This window comes from Xenopus tropicalis, chromosome 5 (assembly GCF_000004195.4).
Source record: "Xenopus tropicalis strain Nigerian chromosome 5, UCB_Xtro_10.0, whole genome shotgun sequence".
In the NCBI taxonomy this organism is placed as follows: domain Eukaryota; kingdom Metazoa; phylum Chordata; class Amphibia; order Anura; family Pipidae; genus Xenopus; species Xenopus tropicalis.
In genome coordinates, this window is record NC_030681.2 from 154,285,588 (window position 1) to 154,302,165 (window position 16,578).

General features: G+C 49.0%; 1 protein-coding gene across 2 annotated transcripts in view; it reads left to right on the forward strand.

Annotated features, from left to right (window-relative positions):
* rab10 (RAB10, member RAS oncogene family) overlaps positions 1 to 16,363 on the forward strand; it is a 32,874-nt gene extending 16,511 nt beyond the window's left edge. Inside the window, exons 2-6 of one of the 2 annotated variants that reach the window (XM_031901511.1) lie at positions 3,287 to 3,347; positions 9,465 to 9,603; positions 14,418 to 14,507; positions 15,507 to 15,608; positions 15,797 to 16,363. In XM_031901511.1, the coding sequence (XP_031757371.1) occupies positions 3,287 to 3,347; positions 9,465 to 9,603; positions 14,418 to 14,507; positions 15,507 to 15,608; positions 15,797 to 15,880 (476 nt within the window). In that variant the 3' untranslated portion in view covers positions 15,881 to 16,363. The remainder of the gene's footprint in view (positions 1 to 3,286; positions 3,348 to 9,464; positions 9,604 to 14,417; positions 14,508 to 15,506; positions 15,609 to 15,796) is intronic. The other variant, NM_001126746.1, reaches the window with a different exon arrangement.
* The last annotated feature ends 215 nt before the right edge of the window (positions 16,364 to 16,578 follow it).

The window sequence follows — 16,578 nt, forward strand, 5'->3', positions numbered from 1 at the left end:
AATGGCCCACAGGTCAGGTAGGTTCAGGTTGCAAGTTGAGTAAATATATTAAATTTCTATAGTGCCGCTCAGTGCTACATGTTTACCTACTGTCAAAGCGCCACTTCACTGTTCAGATAACTTTTATTATGTCATAGGCTGTGTTATTTATAGCGTCTTTTCAAATTTTTTTTTATTTAGATTTTCAGTTATTTCCCTTCACCTTCTGCCTCTTCCCAGCTTCCCCCCCCCCCCCCCCCCCGCAGCCGAGCTCTGCTTAGGCAACAATTTTATTGTTATTGTTTCCTTGTATTGCCTACCTTATCATTTCACTTGTTTACTGGCATAAAGGATAAGAACAAGTGTCCCAGGTCAATAAACGTGTCCGGCTCTGTATGTTTTACATAGCTTGGCTGCAAAGGGTTAAACACACTTACAGTATTTTTATTGATTAACCTTTATTTATTTTGAATGAGCAGCATCTAAAGGCAAAAATGTCAGTGTCAATATGGAGTGAAGCACTAGTTGAAAAGCTGCTCAGATAACAGGAATCTGAAGTATGTGGGATGTTTAACTTCCCCTTTAATTGCACTGGCCTCTTCAAGTGAAGGTGTGGGCTTGAATGGCAGCGGCTGGTTCAGTACATACACTGTATTTTCTGTACTGTGTAAATATATGGCTTTCTGTAGGGGAATGTCAGACGCTGGGCTTGGATCTGGGAGTGCTGTCGGTTTTCCAGTCATAGTGATTAAAGGGAAACTAAATTCACGTACATTTTATCAGAAGAGTAATATTGACAAAATGACCTTGTTGTGTGGGAGGCAGGCAGGGAGGGGTAGGGCAGAACCCATACACTAGTATAGACTGGACTTATTGGAAGAAATCCTGTCCTAATGAACTGCAGCTCGATACCGGGGAGTGTGCCTTACACAGATTATACATCCTGCACACCAGTCCCTGCTTTAAAGGGGAAGTTCACCTTGAAGCTTTTTTTTTTTGACCTGTAAGCAAAGGCTGGGGAGCATCACAAGCACAAAAACCTTCCTAGTAGGTGACCAATAAGGACTCAGATTGGTTAATTAGTAGCCCAAGTTTGAGGCCACTGGGAGCAACATCAGAGAGGTTGGTGAGCAACATGTTGCCCCCGAGCCACTGGTTGGGAATCGCTGACGTAGAGAGTAATATTCTGAGATGATTTGCAATTGGTCTTCATTTTTTATTACTGGTAGTTACTTTTTTAATTGTACTTTTTGTTCCGCAGTTCTCCAGTTTGGAATTTCAGCAGTTATCTGGTTGCTAGGGTCCAAATTACCTTAGTAACCAGGCAGTAGTTTGAGAGAGTGACTGATATATGAATAGGAGAGGGGCTGAGTAGAAAGATAAGGAGTAAAAAGTAACTAACAATAAAACTGGAGCCTCACAGAGCAATAGGTTTTGGCTGCCGTGGTCAGTTATCCTGTTGCTAGGGCTCCAATTACCTTAGCAACCAGGGAGGGGTTTGAATGAGAGGCTGGTATATGAATAGGGGAGGGGCCTGAAGAAAAAGATAAGGAATATAAAGTAACAATAATAATAAAACTGGAGCCTCACAGAGCAATAGGGTTTGGCTGCCGGGGTCAGTGACCCCCATTTGAAAGTTGCAAAGAGTCGGAAGAAGAAGGCAAATAATAAAAAAAAAAAATGAAGACCAGTTGAAAAGTTTCTTAGAATTGGCCATTCTATAACATTAAAGGTGAAGCACCTCTAACAGCCACCTGTACAATATATAGAGCGGGGGGGGGGGCAGTAATTCCAGTTGTGCCCCCCTGTTGCTCCCGGGAGGGGGTCTGGTTGGGGCTGTGTCTGTGTGATGGGCTCCCTGTCACTGCTGTAACACCCCTGGTAGTGCGCAGGGGCCGCAGCGGGGCTGACAGCAGTGATAAATAATAAGCACATTCCTTGCATAATTATCCTCTCTGTTTCCCATATGTGGAAATCCTTAGTGTCCTATGTGCGGCCAATCCCCGGCCGCCTCAGCCTGCGGCGTATCTACCCGTACTGATGTCACTGCCCAAACTCTCACTTTCTCTGCTTCATTCACAGAAACATGTCCTGAGCCAAACTGTGTGTTATTCCATAAAGTAACTTGTTGGGAGGATCCCCCTATTGTAAGCAGCAGTCCTGCCCTGCTTTATGGCTGAGATTCTAGCTATCTGTATAACAGAGCATTCTGTCACAGTGGCACAGATCCTATCTGATCCCCCCCATTGTAAGCAGCAGTCCTGCCCTGCTTTATGGCTGAGATTCTAGCTATCTGTATAACAGAGCATTCTGTCACAGTGGCACAGATCCTATCTGATCCCCCCATTGTAAGCAGCAGTCCTGCCCTGCTTTATGGCTGAGATTCTAGCTATCTGTATAACAGAGCATTCTGTCACAGTGGCACAGATCCTATCTGACCCCCCCATTGTAAGCAGCAGTCCTGCCCTGCTTTATGGCTGAGATTCTAGCTATCTGTATAACAGAGCATTCTGTCACAGTGGCACAGATCCTATCTGATCCCCCCCATTGTAAGCAGCAGTCCTGCCCTGCTTTATGGCTGAGATTCTAGCTATCTGTATAACAGAGCATTCTGTCACAGTGGCACAGATCCTATCTGATCCCCCCATTGTAAGCAGCAGTCCTGCCCTGCTTTATGGCAGAGATTCTAGCTGTCGCTGGATGAGAGCGCTAGCAGTAGGATGAGCATCCCCGCTGTGGGCTAAGCTTAGCTGCTGTTCATGTGCCTTTCAGAATGTTTGGCTCTCATCCCAAATACTTCCACGTAGTAAGTTCCGAACTGTAGGCATTTCTTTTCTGCCTTTGTTTATTAAGAGAATAGCATTATCTGAGCAGAGGCAGTGAGCGCTATGAGAATAGCACAGAGTAATTACAGATAATTATAGCCGTGCCCAGGAAACCTGTGCCCATGATTGCACATCAGTCTCTGTAGCAGAATCAGAGAGAGGAGGAGTGGGTGGGATTGGCACCATTTACCCCAATCTCCTCTGTGAGCCCTGTGCCATCCTCTGTAGGCAAATGCCCGTCACAGGGCGCAGTATGGCAGCACTTAGCAGGTAGGAACGCCCCGTTTCTCAATCAGTGTGTCCCCCGGGGAGAATATTCGGCAGGGCTGTTAGTTGCTTTTTTTTTATCCTTAGGAAATCTGTTCCTGATTTACAGCTCCCATCATTCTGTGATTTGAAATCAATAGGCCCAACAATATCGCTTTATAGTTCTGCAGAGCCGCTATTACTGAGATCTAACGATTGTCTTATTCTTCTCATAGGAATAGACTTCAAGATCAAAACCGTGGAATTACAAGGAAAAAAGATCAAGTTACAGATATGGTAAGTCTGAATTGAGCCTACCGTATCCTCCCAGCCGGCCCATTGGCCCAGTGTAAGCCCATCCTGCCCTGCTCAGGGTATAGTGTTGCCTTATCCTCCCAGCCGACCCATTGGCCCAGTGTAAGCCCATCCTGCCCTGCTCAGGGTATAGTGTTGCCTGATCCTCCCAGCCGACCCATTGGCCCAGTGTAAGCCCATCCTGCCCTGCTCAGGGTATAGTTTTGCCTTATCCTCCCAGCCGACCCATTGGCCCAGTGTAAGCCCATCCTGCCCTGCTCAGGGTATAGTGTTGCCTGATCCTCCCAGCCGACCCATTGGCCCAGTGTATGCCCATCCTGCCCTGCTCAGGGTATAGTGTTGCCTTATCCTCCCAGCCGACCCATTGGCCCAGTGTATGCCCATCCTGCCCTGCTCAGGGTATAGTTTTGCCGGCCCATTGGCCCAGTGTAAGCCCATCCTGCCCTGCTCAGGGTATAGTTTTTGCCGGCCCATTGGCCCAGTGTAAGCCCATCCTGCCCTGCTCAGGGTATAGTTTTTGCCGGCCCATTGGCCCAGTGTAAGCCCATCCTGCCCTGCTCAGGGTATAGTTTTGCCGGCCCATTGGCCCAGTGTAAGCCCATCCTGCCCTGCTCAGGGTATAGTTTTGCCGGCCCATTGGCCCAGTGTAAGCCCATCCTGCCCTGCTCAGGGTATGAGGCACCCAGTTGCACAGTGACCAATCTCACTAGGGTTAATGTGGGTACAGTTTAATATACAAGCATAGTTCCTAGCTAGACTAGAGGTGCAGGTAGCAGTAGATCACTGCGCAGCACTGCTGCAAATGCTGTATGTTCTGGAGCGCTTTCCTGCGGTTGCCAGAGCTTTCCCATATCTCATACTTGTCCTGCCCTGCCCAGCTGTCACATTGCTTCCTAGCTGTACATTACTTTCCCATGAGTCAGCAGTCACATATTCCCCTGCACTCTCCCTACCGTGTCCCTGCTGTCTCCCCTAACCCTTACTCCTTTACTGTGGCTGTATCACTGGGGCAGGAGGGAGGGGGATAAAGGGGGACCCCACATAACCTTGCGGTGATGGGGGTCTAAATACAAAGACCTCTGCCCCCTGTGGGCCTTCTGGCTGAGAGAAGGTCACATCTTCTTTGTAACTTGTCCCCCTCATTCTGTTCTTACTGCTGTGACCAATCCCATTCATGCATTCGATAGGTACTGAGTCTGCGTTTAGTCATGCCCAGATCGAGCCCCCCCCTGACCCTAACTTGTCTTCTCCCAACCCACCTTGCTGCCAGCCTGTGGCTTCTGGGGTGTAGTCTCCCCGGGTTCTCCAGATTGCTGCCATTTCTGCTGTGCTGTATCTTTAAACGCTTTTGTCGGCCCTCCAGCTCACTTGCCAATCTGCCTCTGATACAAAATTGCCCTGCTTTTTTTTTGGAGGGGGGTTAGTTTTTTGGGGGATTGTTGCATATACTATCCAGGAGATAGTGGTGCCTGGGGCAATGTGTATCAATACTGTGAGGCTGCAGTTGAACTGGGTATGATGGGTACTGGGGGGGTGACACAGAGAGAGGAATGTAAGTAGCCATGCTGTATTGCCCTTGGCTTGTAGCACTGGCTACAGAAGCTCAGCGGTACTGGCCCATTCTCCTCTCTTTCCTGTGGGTGAATGGTCACGCTGTGCCTGCTCCTTGCGATCTCCTTGCCTTACAGAGTGGGGGGTCCCGCTACTGCACCCCTTTCCTTGTTCAGCCGCAGTGCTACAGATGCCCGCAGGGCCTGGGAATGTGACCCTTTCCTGAATCAATTGGCCCGGGGCCCCACTGAGTTGTAAAGGAGCGACACTTAGAGCGTCTGTAATGCCCCCTAATCCTATTGGTAATGTGCCCCCGTCTCCCATCTGTCCCAAGTGACTGACAGACACGGCTCCTCTGGGTAGGTGCCTAGGGGGTCCCTAGTGCTGTACTTTGGGGGTCTCTGCTTCAGGCACATGGGGGGCATTTAAACAGTGCTCATTCATCAAATGTTCTTTATCCCCCCCCCTCTCCTTTTCTGCCTGCAGAGATTAAACCTCATTAAACCTTTCCTGAGAACCCACAGCTGCAGCTCTGTGAATAGCCCTTCTTAGGCTCCCTGTGCCACCTGTCTTCCCTTGGCACTCACTGCTGCCCTCCAGCTACCAGCCTGCCAGCCTACCCAGCATGCACTGGGGGGGGGGGGCTGTCTATTTCTGCTCTTATTGGGCCTGGAAATATACAGAACTCCATAGGGTCACTATAGGCTTCCCTCCAGTTGCCAGCCTTCCCAGCATGCACTGGGGTGAGGTGGGGGGGGGGGTGCTTTTATCAGTGTCCCCACTTTAAAGGAAAAGTAACGCTTTCATTGTTACAGGAGTGTAGTTTGTAGTATAATAAGCCGTAGTGTTCCTATTCCGTAGGCACGGGGGCTGCCATGCTGATTGAGCACTCAGTAATGCTAATAACCCACCTTGCTGTCGGTATGTTGGGGTTACCTGTATGCGGGGTTCCCGTGAGTGGGCACGGGGATACCGCCAGTCGTGTAGCTGACCCCCCCCCCCCCCCCCCCCGTTCCACTCGCTCAGGCCTGACTTCCCTTTGGAGAAATGTAAATATTGAGTGTCAGTGTTTGGGAAGGGAGCAGTGCCGGCAGCCCTATGTAGCAACAGCTCATTTGTTTTCACAACCACATAAACACTCACTCCTGTGCCCCGGGCCGCGGCTTGTCCCATCTGTGAGCAGCCAGTCACTGCTATACGTAGCCGCCACCGCGTTCCTCCCAGGAACATGGCATTCTCTCTAATCAGGGCAACTCACTCCCTATTCCCTTCACTGTCTGGCTGTGTGCCACCTACCCATCTGCCCCTGCATTCCTCAGTCTCCATTATTATTTGGGGCCATAGAATATCATCTGGTTATACCCAGGCACTGAGCATTCTGGGTACATGTAGACAGCAACAAGAGTCCATTCTGTGCATTAATCTCTCAAGCAATGCCCCCCCCCCCAAGCAAAACAGGGATTGTTTGTCCTTATATTGCAATATATTAAAGCTGCCCAACTGTGTCCCACTCACTCAGTCTGGCCAGTCCTACACTCACTCACCCCCGGTCTGGCCCGTCCTACACTCACTCGCCCCCGGTCTGGCCCGTCCTACACTCACTCACCCCCGGTCTGGCCCGTCCTACACTCACTCACCCCCGGTCTGGCCTGTCCTACACTCACTCACCCCCGGTCTGGCCAGTCCTACACTCACTCACCTCCGGTCTGGCCCGTCCTACACTCACTCGCCCCCGGTCTGGCCCGTCCTACACTCACTCGCCCCCGGTCTGGCCCGTCCTACACTCACTCGCCCCCGGTCTGGCCCGTCCTACACCAAGTTTAAAAACCCCCAAATGGTGGCCCTTTTATTGGCCCATTGGCATCACCTGACTGCAGCTGGGAAGGGTGGTAGCTACAACATGGAGCTGGCCCCTGCCCCTGTATAAACTATAGCAAACAAGGGAAAGTTGTGCTCACCCCTAAATATTAAACCAGAGGATCTCTTGCTGTAACCCACCCCTTAGCGGCACTAGAGTTGGCCTGGGCCTTTTATCTGGACACCGGCAATCTGTTCTTTATTGCGACTGCACCAAAAGCATGTAATAAGCACAGGGTGCCAAGCGGCTATCAGGGAAGCCAGATCTGATCTGAAAACACCCTTGGGTGCACACCCATGGAACAATGGCGCAATGAAATGGAATCTAATTGGCTTGTATCACAATTTTCGCATTCCTGACTTTCAGCCATTTTCCCTGGGGAAGTTAAGACAGGAAGCTGCTTATTGCCCTCTGTGCCATAGACGTTGGGCAAGGGAATAGCGGCCTGTGTATCCTATACTATAGTATCTATAGACTCTCCCAACAGGCAGGTACAAGTGGCTTATTTACCTAGGGAGGCTACGTGTCTCGTAATGCAAGTGAGCTTCAACGAAATATCCTGCTTTAAGCTTAAAATCCTTTTAGAAGCAGATATTCTCGCCAGAACTGAGCAGAAAAGCCAGAGGTTTACAAATATGGTGACGAATACACCCAGAAATATCTCTGAGCCCAAGTCCGCAGGCGGCAGCGCTCCCGGAGTGACTATGGGCTGCAAAAAGCCACTAAAGAGCCAAAATTTAGATTTTTAAATTAACTCTTCGTATGATGTAGAGAGGGGTATTCTAAGACCATTTGTAATCGGTCTTCATTTTTTTTTATATGTAGTTATTGAAATGTTTAGCTTTAAATGTAGAAGCTCTCCAGTTTGGAGTTTCAGCAGCTACATGGTTGCTAGGGTCCAGGCTACCTTAGCAACCGGGGAGTGGTTTAGACGAGAGACTGGTATATGAATAGAAGAGGGACTGAATAGTTAAAAAAAAAAAAAAGTATCAGTAAAACTGGAGCCTCACAGAGCAGTAGGTTTTGGCTCCCGGGGTCAGTGACCCCCATTTGAAAGCAGAAGAGAAAGCTTCTCAGAATCCTTAGGCAATGGGTAGTTCCGAGCATCCCGGGGACAGACTTTGGCCGCCGTACACGTTCCTGTCCCTGCGAGTAATCCCAGCCTGGCTCAGAGACATTGTGCAACCATTCCTTGTTTTCCTTTTCACTGCCCAAAGGAATTTGGGGCCAATCAAACGTCTCCCTGATAGTAATACATAATGGGTAGGATCTGCCCACCGTATATTTGTCAGCCCTTCAGTTTTCCCCAGATTGCTGCTGTTTGTGGGAATGCACCCCCCCACCCCCCCCATCCATACCGGATATATATGTATTTAAAATTCTGAGCTGTCAATTTTATATTGATTGACAGCTCAGATTTTTAATTATAGTTACTTTCACTTCCCGTTCAGCACTTCCTAGATATCACCCAGATGGCAAATGCATAAGATTTGGGGGGGATGTGAAGCTTGCCTGAATAACATTGTTATTGCTCAACTAACATTATAGAAAAGGATTTGGAAATACTTTTTAGGGTGGTAGGTCCCCTTTAAATTACACACACACACATCATACTGTTTGTGCAAAAGGAATGTTAGCAGCTCTGACACTAAAGCAGAACACACATAATGACCCTCTGACAGTAGCCTTCTTAAGACGTTTGCACAGTTCTTTACTATAAGGATTTTGTTTGAGTAACAATGTTGTGGCCGGGGTGCGGGTGTCTAAATATTAAGCTTCTAATGGGACTTGAGCAAAAAAATGTTTAGAATTTCTGCGTTAAAGGATCAGGTTGAGTTATACAGGGAACTCTGAGTATCACTCATGTATTATAAGGGATAATGTACCCCCTACTGTAAATGATAAGGATATTAGCAGTCACTGAGGGGTTCTGTGCCCCCCCTATAAAGGCACAAGGCTGCAGGCTGAGTTATACAGGGAACTCTGAGTATCACTCATGTATTATAAGGGATAATGTACCCCCTACTGTAAATGATAAGGATATTAGCAGTCACTGAGGGGTTCTGTGCCACCCATATAAAGGCACAAGGCTGCAGGCTGAGTTATACAGGGAACTCTGAGTATCACTCATGTATTATAAGGGATAATGTACCCCCTACTGTAAATGATAAGGATATTAGCAGTCACTGAGGGGTTCTGTGCCCCCCATATAAAGGCACAAGGCTGCAGGCTGAGTTATACAGGGAACTCTGAGTATCACTCGTGTATTATAAGGGATAATGTACCCCCTACTGTAAATGATAAGGATATTAGCAGTCACTGAGGGGTTCTGTGCCCATATAAAGGCACAAGGCTGCAGGCTGAGTTATACAGGGAACTCTGAGTATCACTCATGTATTATAAGGGATAATGTCAGGGAACAACAAGGTTCTATAATACACAAGTGCTGCCTAGTGACATCACTAAGTGCTGATTATAACCAATAACATCTCTACCCACAGTTGACAGGGAATTGTTGGGTTATGCTCGAAGGTTTTGGCAAAAAGAGCATGTTGGAAATTAGTGATATAAGGGATATAGAGGTTTGTGGGGTACAGGCTGGTAACTGGGGGGTTCTGGTTTTAATATGTTCTATTGCCGACTTGTAATGTGTCACTAACTGTTTGTGTCTCCCTTTCTCCCCCCCCCAGGGACACAGCAGGCCAGGAGCGGTTCCACACCATCACAACCTCGTACTACAGGGGAGCCATGGGCATCATGCTTGTGTATGACATTACCAATGCCAAAAGCTTTGAAAACATCAGCAAGTGGCTCAGAAACATAGATGAGGTAAGTCTGGATGTTTATAGTCTCTGCACTGCTGGTTTTGACTCCTGAAGAAATGTAGCAGAAGCCAGCTGATTAAAGTACTCACAAGAGAATTGACTTCTCTTCATTGTTTCAGCAGTCGGCAGAATGGGAGGAACAAATACTACTTTAAAGGAACAGTAACAAAAAACCAAAAAATTAAAGAGTTTTAAAGTAAATGAAATATAATGTACTGTTGCCCTGCACTGGTAAAAGTTGTGTGTTTCCTACAGTAACTCTACTATAGGTTATATATAATAAGCTGCTGTGTAGCCCCGGGGGCAGCCATTCAAGCTGAAAAAAAGGAGAAAAGGCACAGGTTACATAGTAGATAACGGATAAATTCTGTAGAATACAATAGTGTTTTATCTGTTATCTGCTAAGTGCCTGTGCCTTTTGGCTACACAGCTGCATTCTTTATATAAACCATAGTTGTGTTTCAGAGGCAGATAGGGCCCTTAGATTGTAAGCTCACTGGGGCAGGGACTGATGGGAATGTGATAGGGACCTTAGATTGTAAGCTCACTGGGGCAGGGGCTGATGGGAATGGGATAGGGACCTTAGATTGTAAGCTCACTGGGGCAGGGACTGATAGGAATGTGATAGGGACCTTAGATTGTAAGCTCACTGGGGCAGGGACTGATGGGAATGTGATAGGGACCTTAGATTGTAAGCTCACTGGGGCAGGGACTGATGGGAATGGGATAGGGACCTTAGATTGTAAGCTCACTGAGGCAGGGACTGATGGGAATGGGATAGGGACCTTAGATTGTAAGCTCACTGGGGCAGGGACTGATGGGAATGTGATAGGGACCTTAGATTGTAAGCTCACTGGGGCAGGGACTGATGGGAATGTGATAGGGGCCTTAGATTGTAAGCTCACTGAGGCAGGGGCTGATGGGAATGGGATAGGGACCTTAGATTGTAAGCTCACTGGGGCAGGGGCTGATGGGAATGTGATAGGGACCTTAGATTGTAAGCTCACTGGGGCAGGGGCTGATGGGAATGTGATAGGGACCTTAGATTGTAAGCTCACTGGGGCAGGGGCTGATGGGAATGTGATAAGATAAGTTAAGATAATACTGACATGTATGTTTGTTTTTATTGTTGCCTCTCAGTATTTATTCTGTGTAGTTCAGACTTCTCCCTCACTGATGTATTGGCCCCGCCTTCCTTCGTTTCAGTAATTAGCTGCCGCCCTGACCCTGCATGAAAATGTCACCATGCCCGTTAAGAACATTGAGGCAGCCGGTTAGGCCTCACTTAGTAACTTTAGCCAGTTCATTTAAATGCAAAATACAGGGCAATCTTCCTCAGAACAACTCTTATTGGAGATTAGCCTTTTATTTATTCCTCTAGCAGAATGCTTAAAAAAACAGAAATGCATACCCAGGGTACCGTGCAGGGATCAGCTGGCATTGTTACTCGCCCCCAGGGTACCGTGCGGGGATCAACTGGCATTGTTACTCGCCCCCAGGGTACCGTGCGGGGATCAACTGGCATTGTTACTCGCCCCCAGGGTACCGTGCGGGGATCAGCTGGCATTGTTACTCGCCCCCAGGGTACCGCGCGGGTATCAGCTGGCATTGTTACTCGCCCCCAGGGTACCGTGCAGGGATCAGCTGGCATTGTTACTCGCCCCCAGGGTACCGTGCAGGGATCAGCTGGCATTGTTACTCGCCCCCAGGGTACCGTGCAGGGATCAGCTGGCATTGTTACTCGCCCCCAGGGTACCGTGCAGGGATCAGCTGGCATTGTTACTCGCCCCCAGGGTACCGTGCGAGGATCAGCTGGCATTGTTACTCGCCCCCAGGGTACCGTGCGAGGATCAGCTGGCATTGTTACTCGCCCCCAGGGTACCGTGCAGGGATCAGCTGGCATTGTTACTCGCCCCCAGGGTACCGTGCAGGGATCAGCTGGCATTGTTACTCGCCCCCAGGGTACCGTGCAGGGATCAGCTGGCATTGTTACTCGCCCCCAGGGTACCGTGCGAGGATCAGCTGGCATTGTTACTCGCCCCCAGGGTACCGTGCGAGGATCAGCTGGCATTGTTACTCGCCCCCAGGGTACCGTGCGAGGATCAGCTGGCATTGTTACTCGCCCCCAGGGTACCGTGCGAGGATCAGCTGGCATTGTTACTCGCCCCCAGGGTACCGTGCAGGGATCAGCTGGCATTGTTACTCGCCCCCAGGGTACCGTGCAGGGATCAGCTGGCATTGTTACTCGCCCCCAGGGTACCGTGCAGGGATCAGCTGGCATTGTTACTTGCCCCCAGGGTACCGTGCAGGGATCAGCTGGCATTGTTACTTGCCCCCAGGGTACCGTGCAGGGATCAGCTGGCATTGTTACTCGCCCCCAGGGTACCGTGCAGGGATCAGCTGGCATTGTTACTCGCCCCCAGGGTACCGTGCAGGGATCAGCTGGCATTGTCACTCGCCCCCAGGGTACCATGCAGGGATCAGATGCCATTGTTACTATGTGCCTTATCTATCCCTTGCTGAACTACAAATCCCAGAATGCCCCTGGCTAACAGATTGAGTGCAGTAAGTTGCAAGTCACTGGTATGTAATGGAGGCGGCTCAGAGCCTTACAGATATACTGTGCGAGTGTGCCGGGCTATACCCCCCCCCCCCCCCCCCAGGGCTGTCTGATATATGGGTATTGTGTGGCCCCCAGTCTGGCCAAAGGCTCCATAGCAGCTGTATTGTTTTACATAATTTAATATTACCGGACCTGGGGTGCATCAATCACGCTTTATGAGAAATAATCAGCCCACTGCATGGTTGGCCGGCACTGCCCTATAGCAACCGTGTCCAGCCGTTTCCATGCAGTGAGCCAGTTATTTCCCATAAAGTGTGCTTGAGGGCCCAATTAAATTTGGCCTTTGAGCTCAGTGGGGGCCGTAAAATCCTTCAGGGGGGGCCTCCGGTTGGACAGCCGTGCCCACCATTATGTTGTAGCTTTGGGAAAGGCATCTTTACCCATATTGAATTTAACAGAATATGTTCTGCTGGCAGATATATGGGTTTTGTGGGGTCACCTTACTGTTAAGGGTTACTGTTAGTGGGGTTAGGCTGTCTCGGCACGAGAGTGCCAGCTGTGAGTCTTCTTATTCATTCATTTCCGGGTGCCTACACACCCCATGCTTGGGTGCAGCTCTGTATATCGGCCATTGGACTGTTAAGAAGATTTATGTTTGTGAGAGAACATGCAGTGTATTGGTTTATTATAAGAAACTTTGTAAATCTCAGATTAAAGGTCAAAAACTGGCAAAAATAAAGATTAGACTTCCCCTGTGTCCTCATATTCCGTAAGGGGGAAGACACACGGAGCTACTAGTAGCAGCTACTAAAACAGACAATGCTGATCATTTACTGATAACTGTCTCTATGTGTGTTTAGCAGGGGCAATTCTCATTATTGTCTATGGCAGGGGATTTTCTGGTGTTTAGTAGCCGTGAGAAGTAGCTGCTACTAAGTAGCTCCGTGTGTCTTCACCCTAACAGCTCACTAAGGAATTCCCTGATTTGTGCAGTTGATTCTACATTCCAGCTATATATAAAATACAGCATTTAGATTTAGGCTTTACTTCTCCTTTAATAAAGGTCTATACATTAGTGCAGGGGGGGATTTTATGCCCCCAAGTCAGGAATTTAAAAATAATCCCCTGCTTTGAGGCCACTGGGAACAACACCCAAGGGGTTGGAGAGCAACATAGTGCTCTGGGGTCACTGCATTAGAGGGTACAGTAAGTAGTATTGCCCCCCGCAGGGCAGATAAACGATACACAATGGGATTTCTGCCGGAAAGCTTTCTCTCTCCTGTCTCTGACCTTTCAGTGAGCTGATTGCTGCTTTTAGCCAGATGCTGGGAATGGCCTAATGCAGATTCTATTCACTATTGCCATTTCCAGTATATATATATATATATTATACCCGTCCCATACTGTACAGCCTGCTCTGGCAGCATGGATTGGATTCTTTATCCAGCTCCATTATAGCAAACTCCTCCTTATCTGTAAACCTGAGAGACGGGAAACAAGGAAGCGGCTCCTTTATATTGTGCAGAATGTCCAAATAGTAACAACTTTCCTACAACACAGTATCCCTGTGGGTTCCCAGGCAGGTTACTGCCCAACGTGGTCCGGAAAAACGGGGACTTTCTGCCCCAAACCCGACTGCTTTGCAGGTATTCTGGGGGGCCCGACCCAATACAGGACCTCAAATGGAAGGTCTCTAGATGGATTGTAATGTTTTACCCACAGCAGTTGGAACAGGGGGCGACACACAGGTGTTTTGTGGTGTTTCCTGCTGGGGGTGCTGTTATACAAAACAGACCTGCGTTCCAGTTGTTGAAACTATGGTGTTGTATAGAGCTTATCTGATTCCTGCAGTGTATATATGTGCCCCCGTGGCTTATTAACTGTATGATAAGAATATACAGGAAGCACTGGAAGCAATTCAGGGCCCTTCGGTACAACATTGCCCAGTAGGGGTGGGAGCTGCCATATGGAACAGGTAGCCGAGCTGTCACATGACTAACGGGAATATATATATTTTTATATTTCCCTTCTGGTCCCTGAGTTATTCTGTGCCGCGGCTCCCACTCGTGTTCCCATATAAGTGTGCCACGGGTGTTTTTGTTGGTTCCCAGGCATAAGCTGCTGCTCTTGTGTCGGTACTGAGTTTGTTTAATGTTTAAGTGAATATAGTAATGGTAACACACTGTGTAGCGGTATTATTATTATTATTATTATGGAACCGGCGGCTGCTCACACTGTGCCTCTCTCTCTCGCAGCACGCCAACGAGGATGTGGAGCGGATGCTGTTAGGAAACAAGTGCGACATGGAAGATAAGCGAGTGGTGCCCAAAGCAAAGGGAGAGCAGGTACTGTGTGTGTGTGTGTGGGGGGGGTTTAATATACACAGCGGGGTCTCAGTGGCAGCACAGGGCGCAATAACACATAAAGGGCTCCTCCACTCAAACAAAAGCTGAAAGTAAATACATGTGATCTGCTGGGAATGGGCTCACAGCGAGGGGGACACTGGCCCTGGGCTACCCAGTCACAGCCCTAAAAGTAAAGGTGCCCATACACGAGGTCGCCAAGCGAGCGGATCTTCTCCCGATATCCCCACCTACGGGTAAGTGATATCAGGCGAATTCGGTCGTTTTGCCCTGGGGCCATGGTAATGGGGATGGTAATAGTCACAGTCGGTTCGAGAACCGCATAAATGAGGCAATGGGGTCCCAGGTCTAACTAAATTCTTTAACCTGCCCCATCGATATCTGGCTGATTTGAGGCCAGATGTCGGTCGGGCAGGCCCGTCGTTGGTGCCCATACACAGGCCGATAAGCTGCCGAATCTGTCTAAGGGACCCATATTGGCAGCTAGAATCCCCCCGTGTATGGCCAGCTTTAAAGGTGGCCATACATGGTAAGAGCCACTTATTTGGCGAGGTCGGCAAATGAGTGGATCTTCTCCCAGTATGCCCACCTAAGGCCAAACGAATGAATTACAACAGGGGGCATAGGCGCCATTGGACCATGGACCACATCAACGAGCCATTGTGGTCCCAGATCCAATGGGGAAATCAAATCTGCCCAATCGATACCTGAACGATTTTCAACCAGATATTGATCAGGGAGACGTGTGGGAGGGCCCCATACATGGGCAGATAAGCTGCCGAATTGGTCTGATGGACCTCAATCTAAATCTGCCCGTGTATGGCCGCCTTAAGAGGGGTAGGTGTGTGTTTCTGGGGCGGGGCCATTCTGTGAGTGGCGGCAGTTCATTGGGGCACAACACAGACAATGAAGTTTTCCCGTTTGAGTTTGTGCCCGGGGGGTCCTGTGCTTATTAACCCTTTGTGTCCCTTTCCTCCTCAGATTGCTCGGGAACACGGAATTAGGTTTTTTGAGACTAGCGCGAAAGCAAATGTAAACATTGAGAAGGCATTCCTCACGTTAGCAGAAGACATACTACGAAAGGTACGTGCTGGGGGGCCGCTTATCCCTCTGCCTGACCCCCATTCCCTGGCAATAAGCACTGTGGCGCATAAAGCTTTTGATTGGTCAGTACAGAGTGGGCTGCAAGTCATGGGCCCTGCCCACGTGCATTGGAGGTGCTTTAATGTGATTGGCCGCTAAATAACCAGGATTCTTCCCTCTTCTTCCAGACTCCCGTTAAAGAGCCCAACAGTGAAAATGTAGATATCAGCAGCGGCGGAGGGGTCACGGGCTGGAAGAGCAAATGTTGTTGAGCGTCTCTGGTTGCGACTTTCACCATCCACCGCCCCTTACACCTCCCCCTCGCAACATAAACCACTCCCCCCACCCCCTCTCCCCTCCCCCGTCCATTTTAACCTTAATATGAATGTTTCCTGACCTCCTTCTCTCATATTAACACATTATATCCCATCGCCTCTTCCATTTAAAGAAATGCTTGCTGGGATCTTTTTTTTTTCCTCAAGGCAAAAATGTATAGAAAGTGGGAAAAAGACCCCCCAACACACACACACACACACGGAGTAAATAAATCATGTTTGTGACATTCTCGCGTTACCATGACCCCCCCGGTCACTACATTTTGGTTGTATCGCTGTAACCCAGTCCTGCCATTACTAACATGGGAAGTCACGCGGATCCCTTCGGCCATCCTTACAGTTCTGTTCTGGGGGGAAATAAGAGCCCTGTACAACAATAAAAGTTAGAATGAATCCTTTCTTTTGTATCCATAACAGGAAGTAGCGTGTCCGTGTACCTTTGTGCGTCTCTATTGGGGGAGCGCTTTCCCAGGAAGTGCTGGTCCCGCTGGTACTAGGGATGTTCTGCTGATCTGTATATGGTTCCATGGACCTCCCCAGCCCAGTGCAATGGGAAACCATTCCCCTATGCCCAATTCTGAAAGGCTACAAAAGCCCAGTAAGAGTAGGAAGGAGTGTGTAACTGGCCCAGCTAC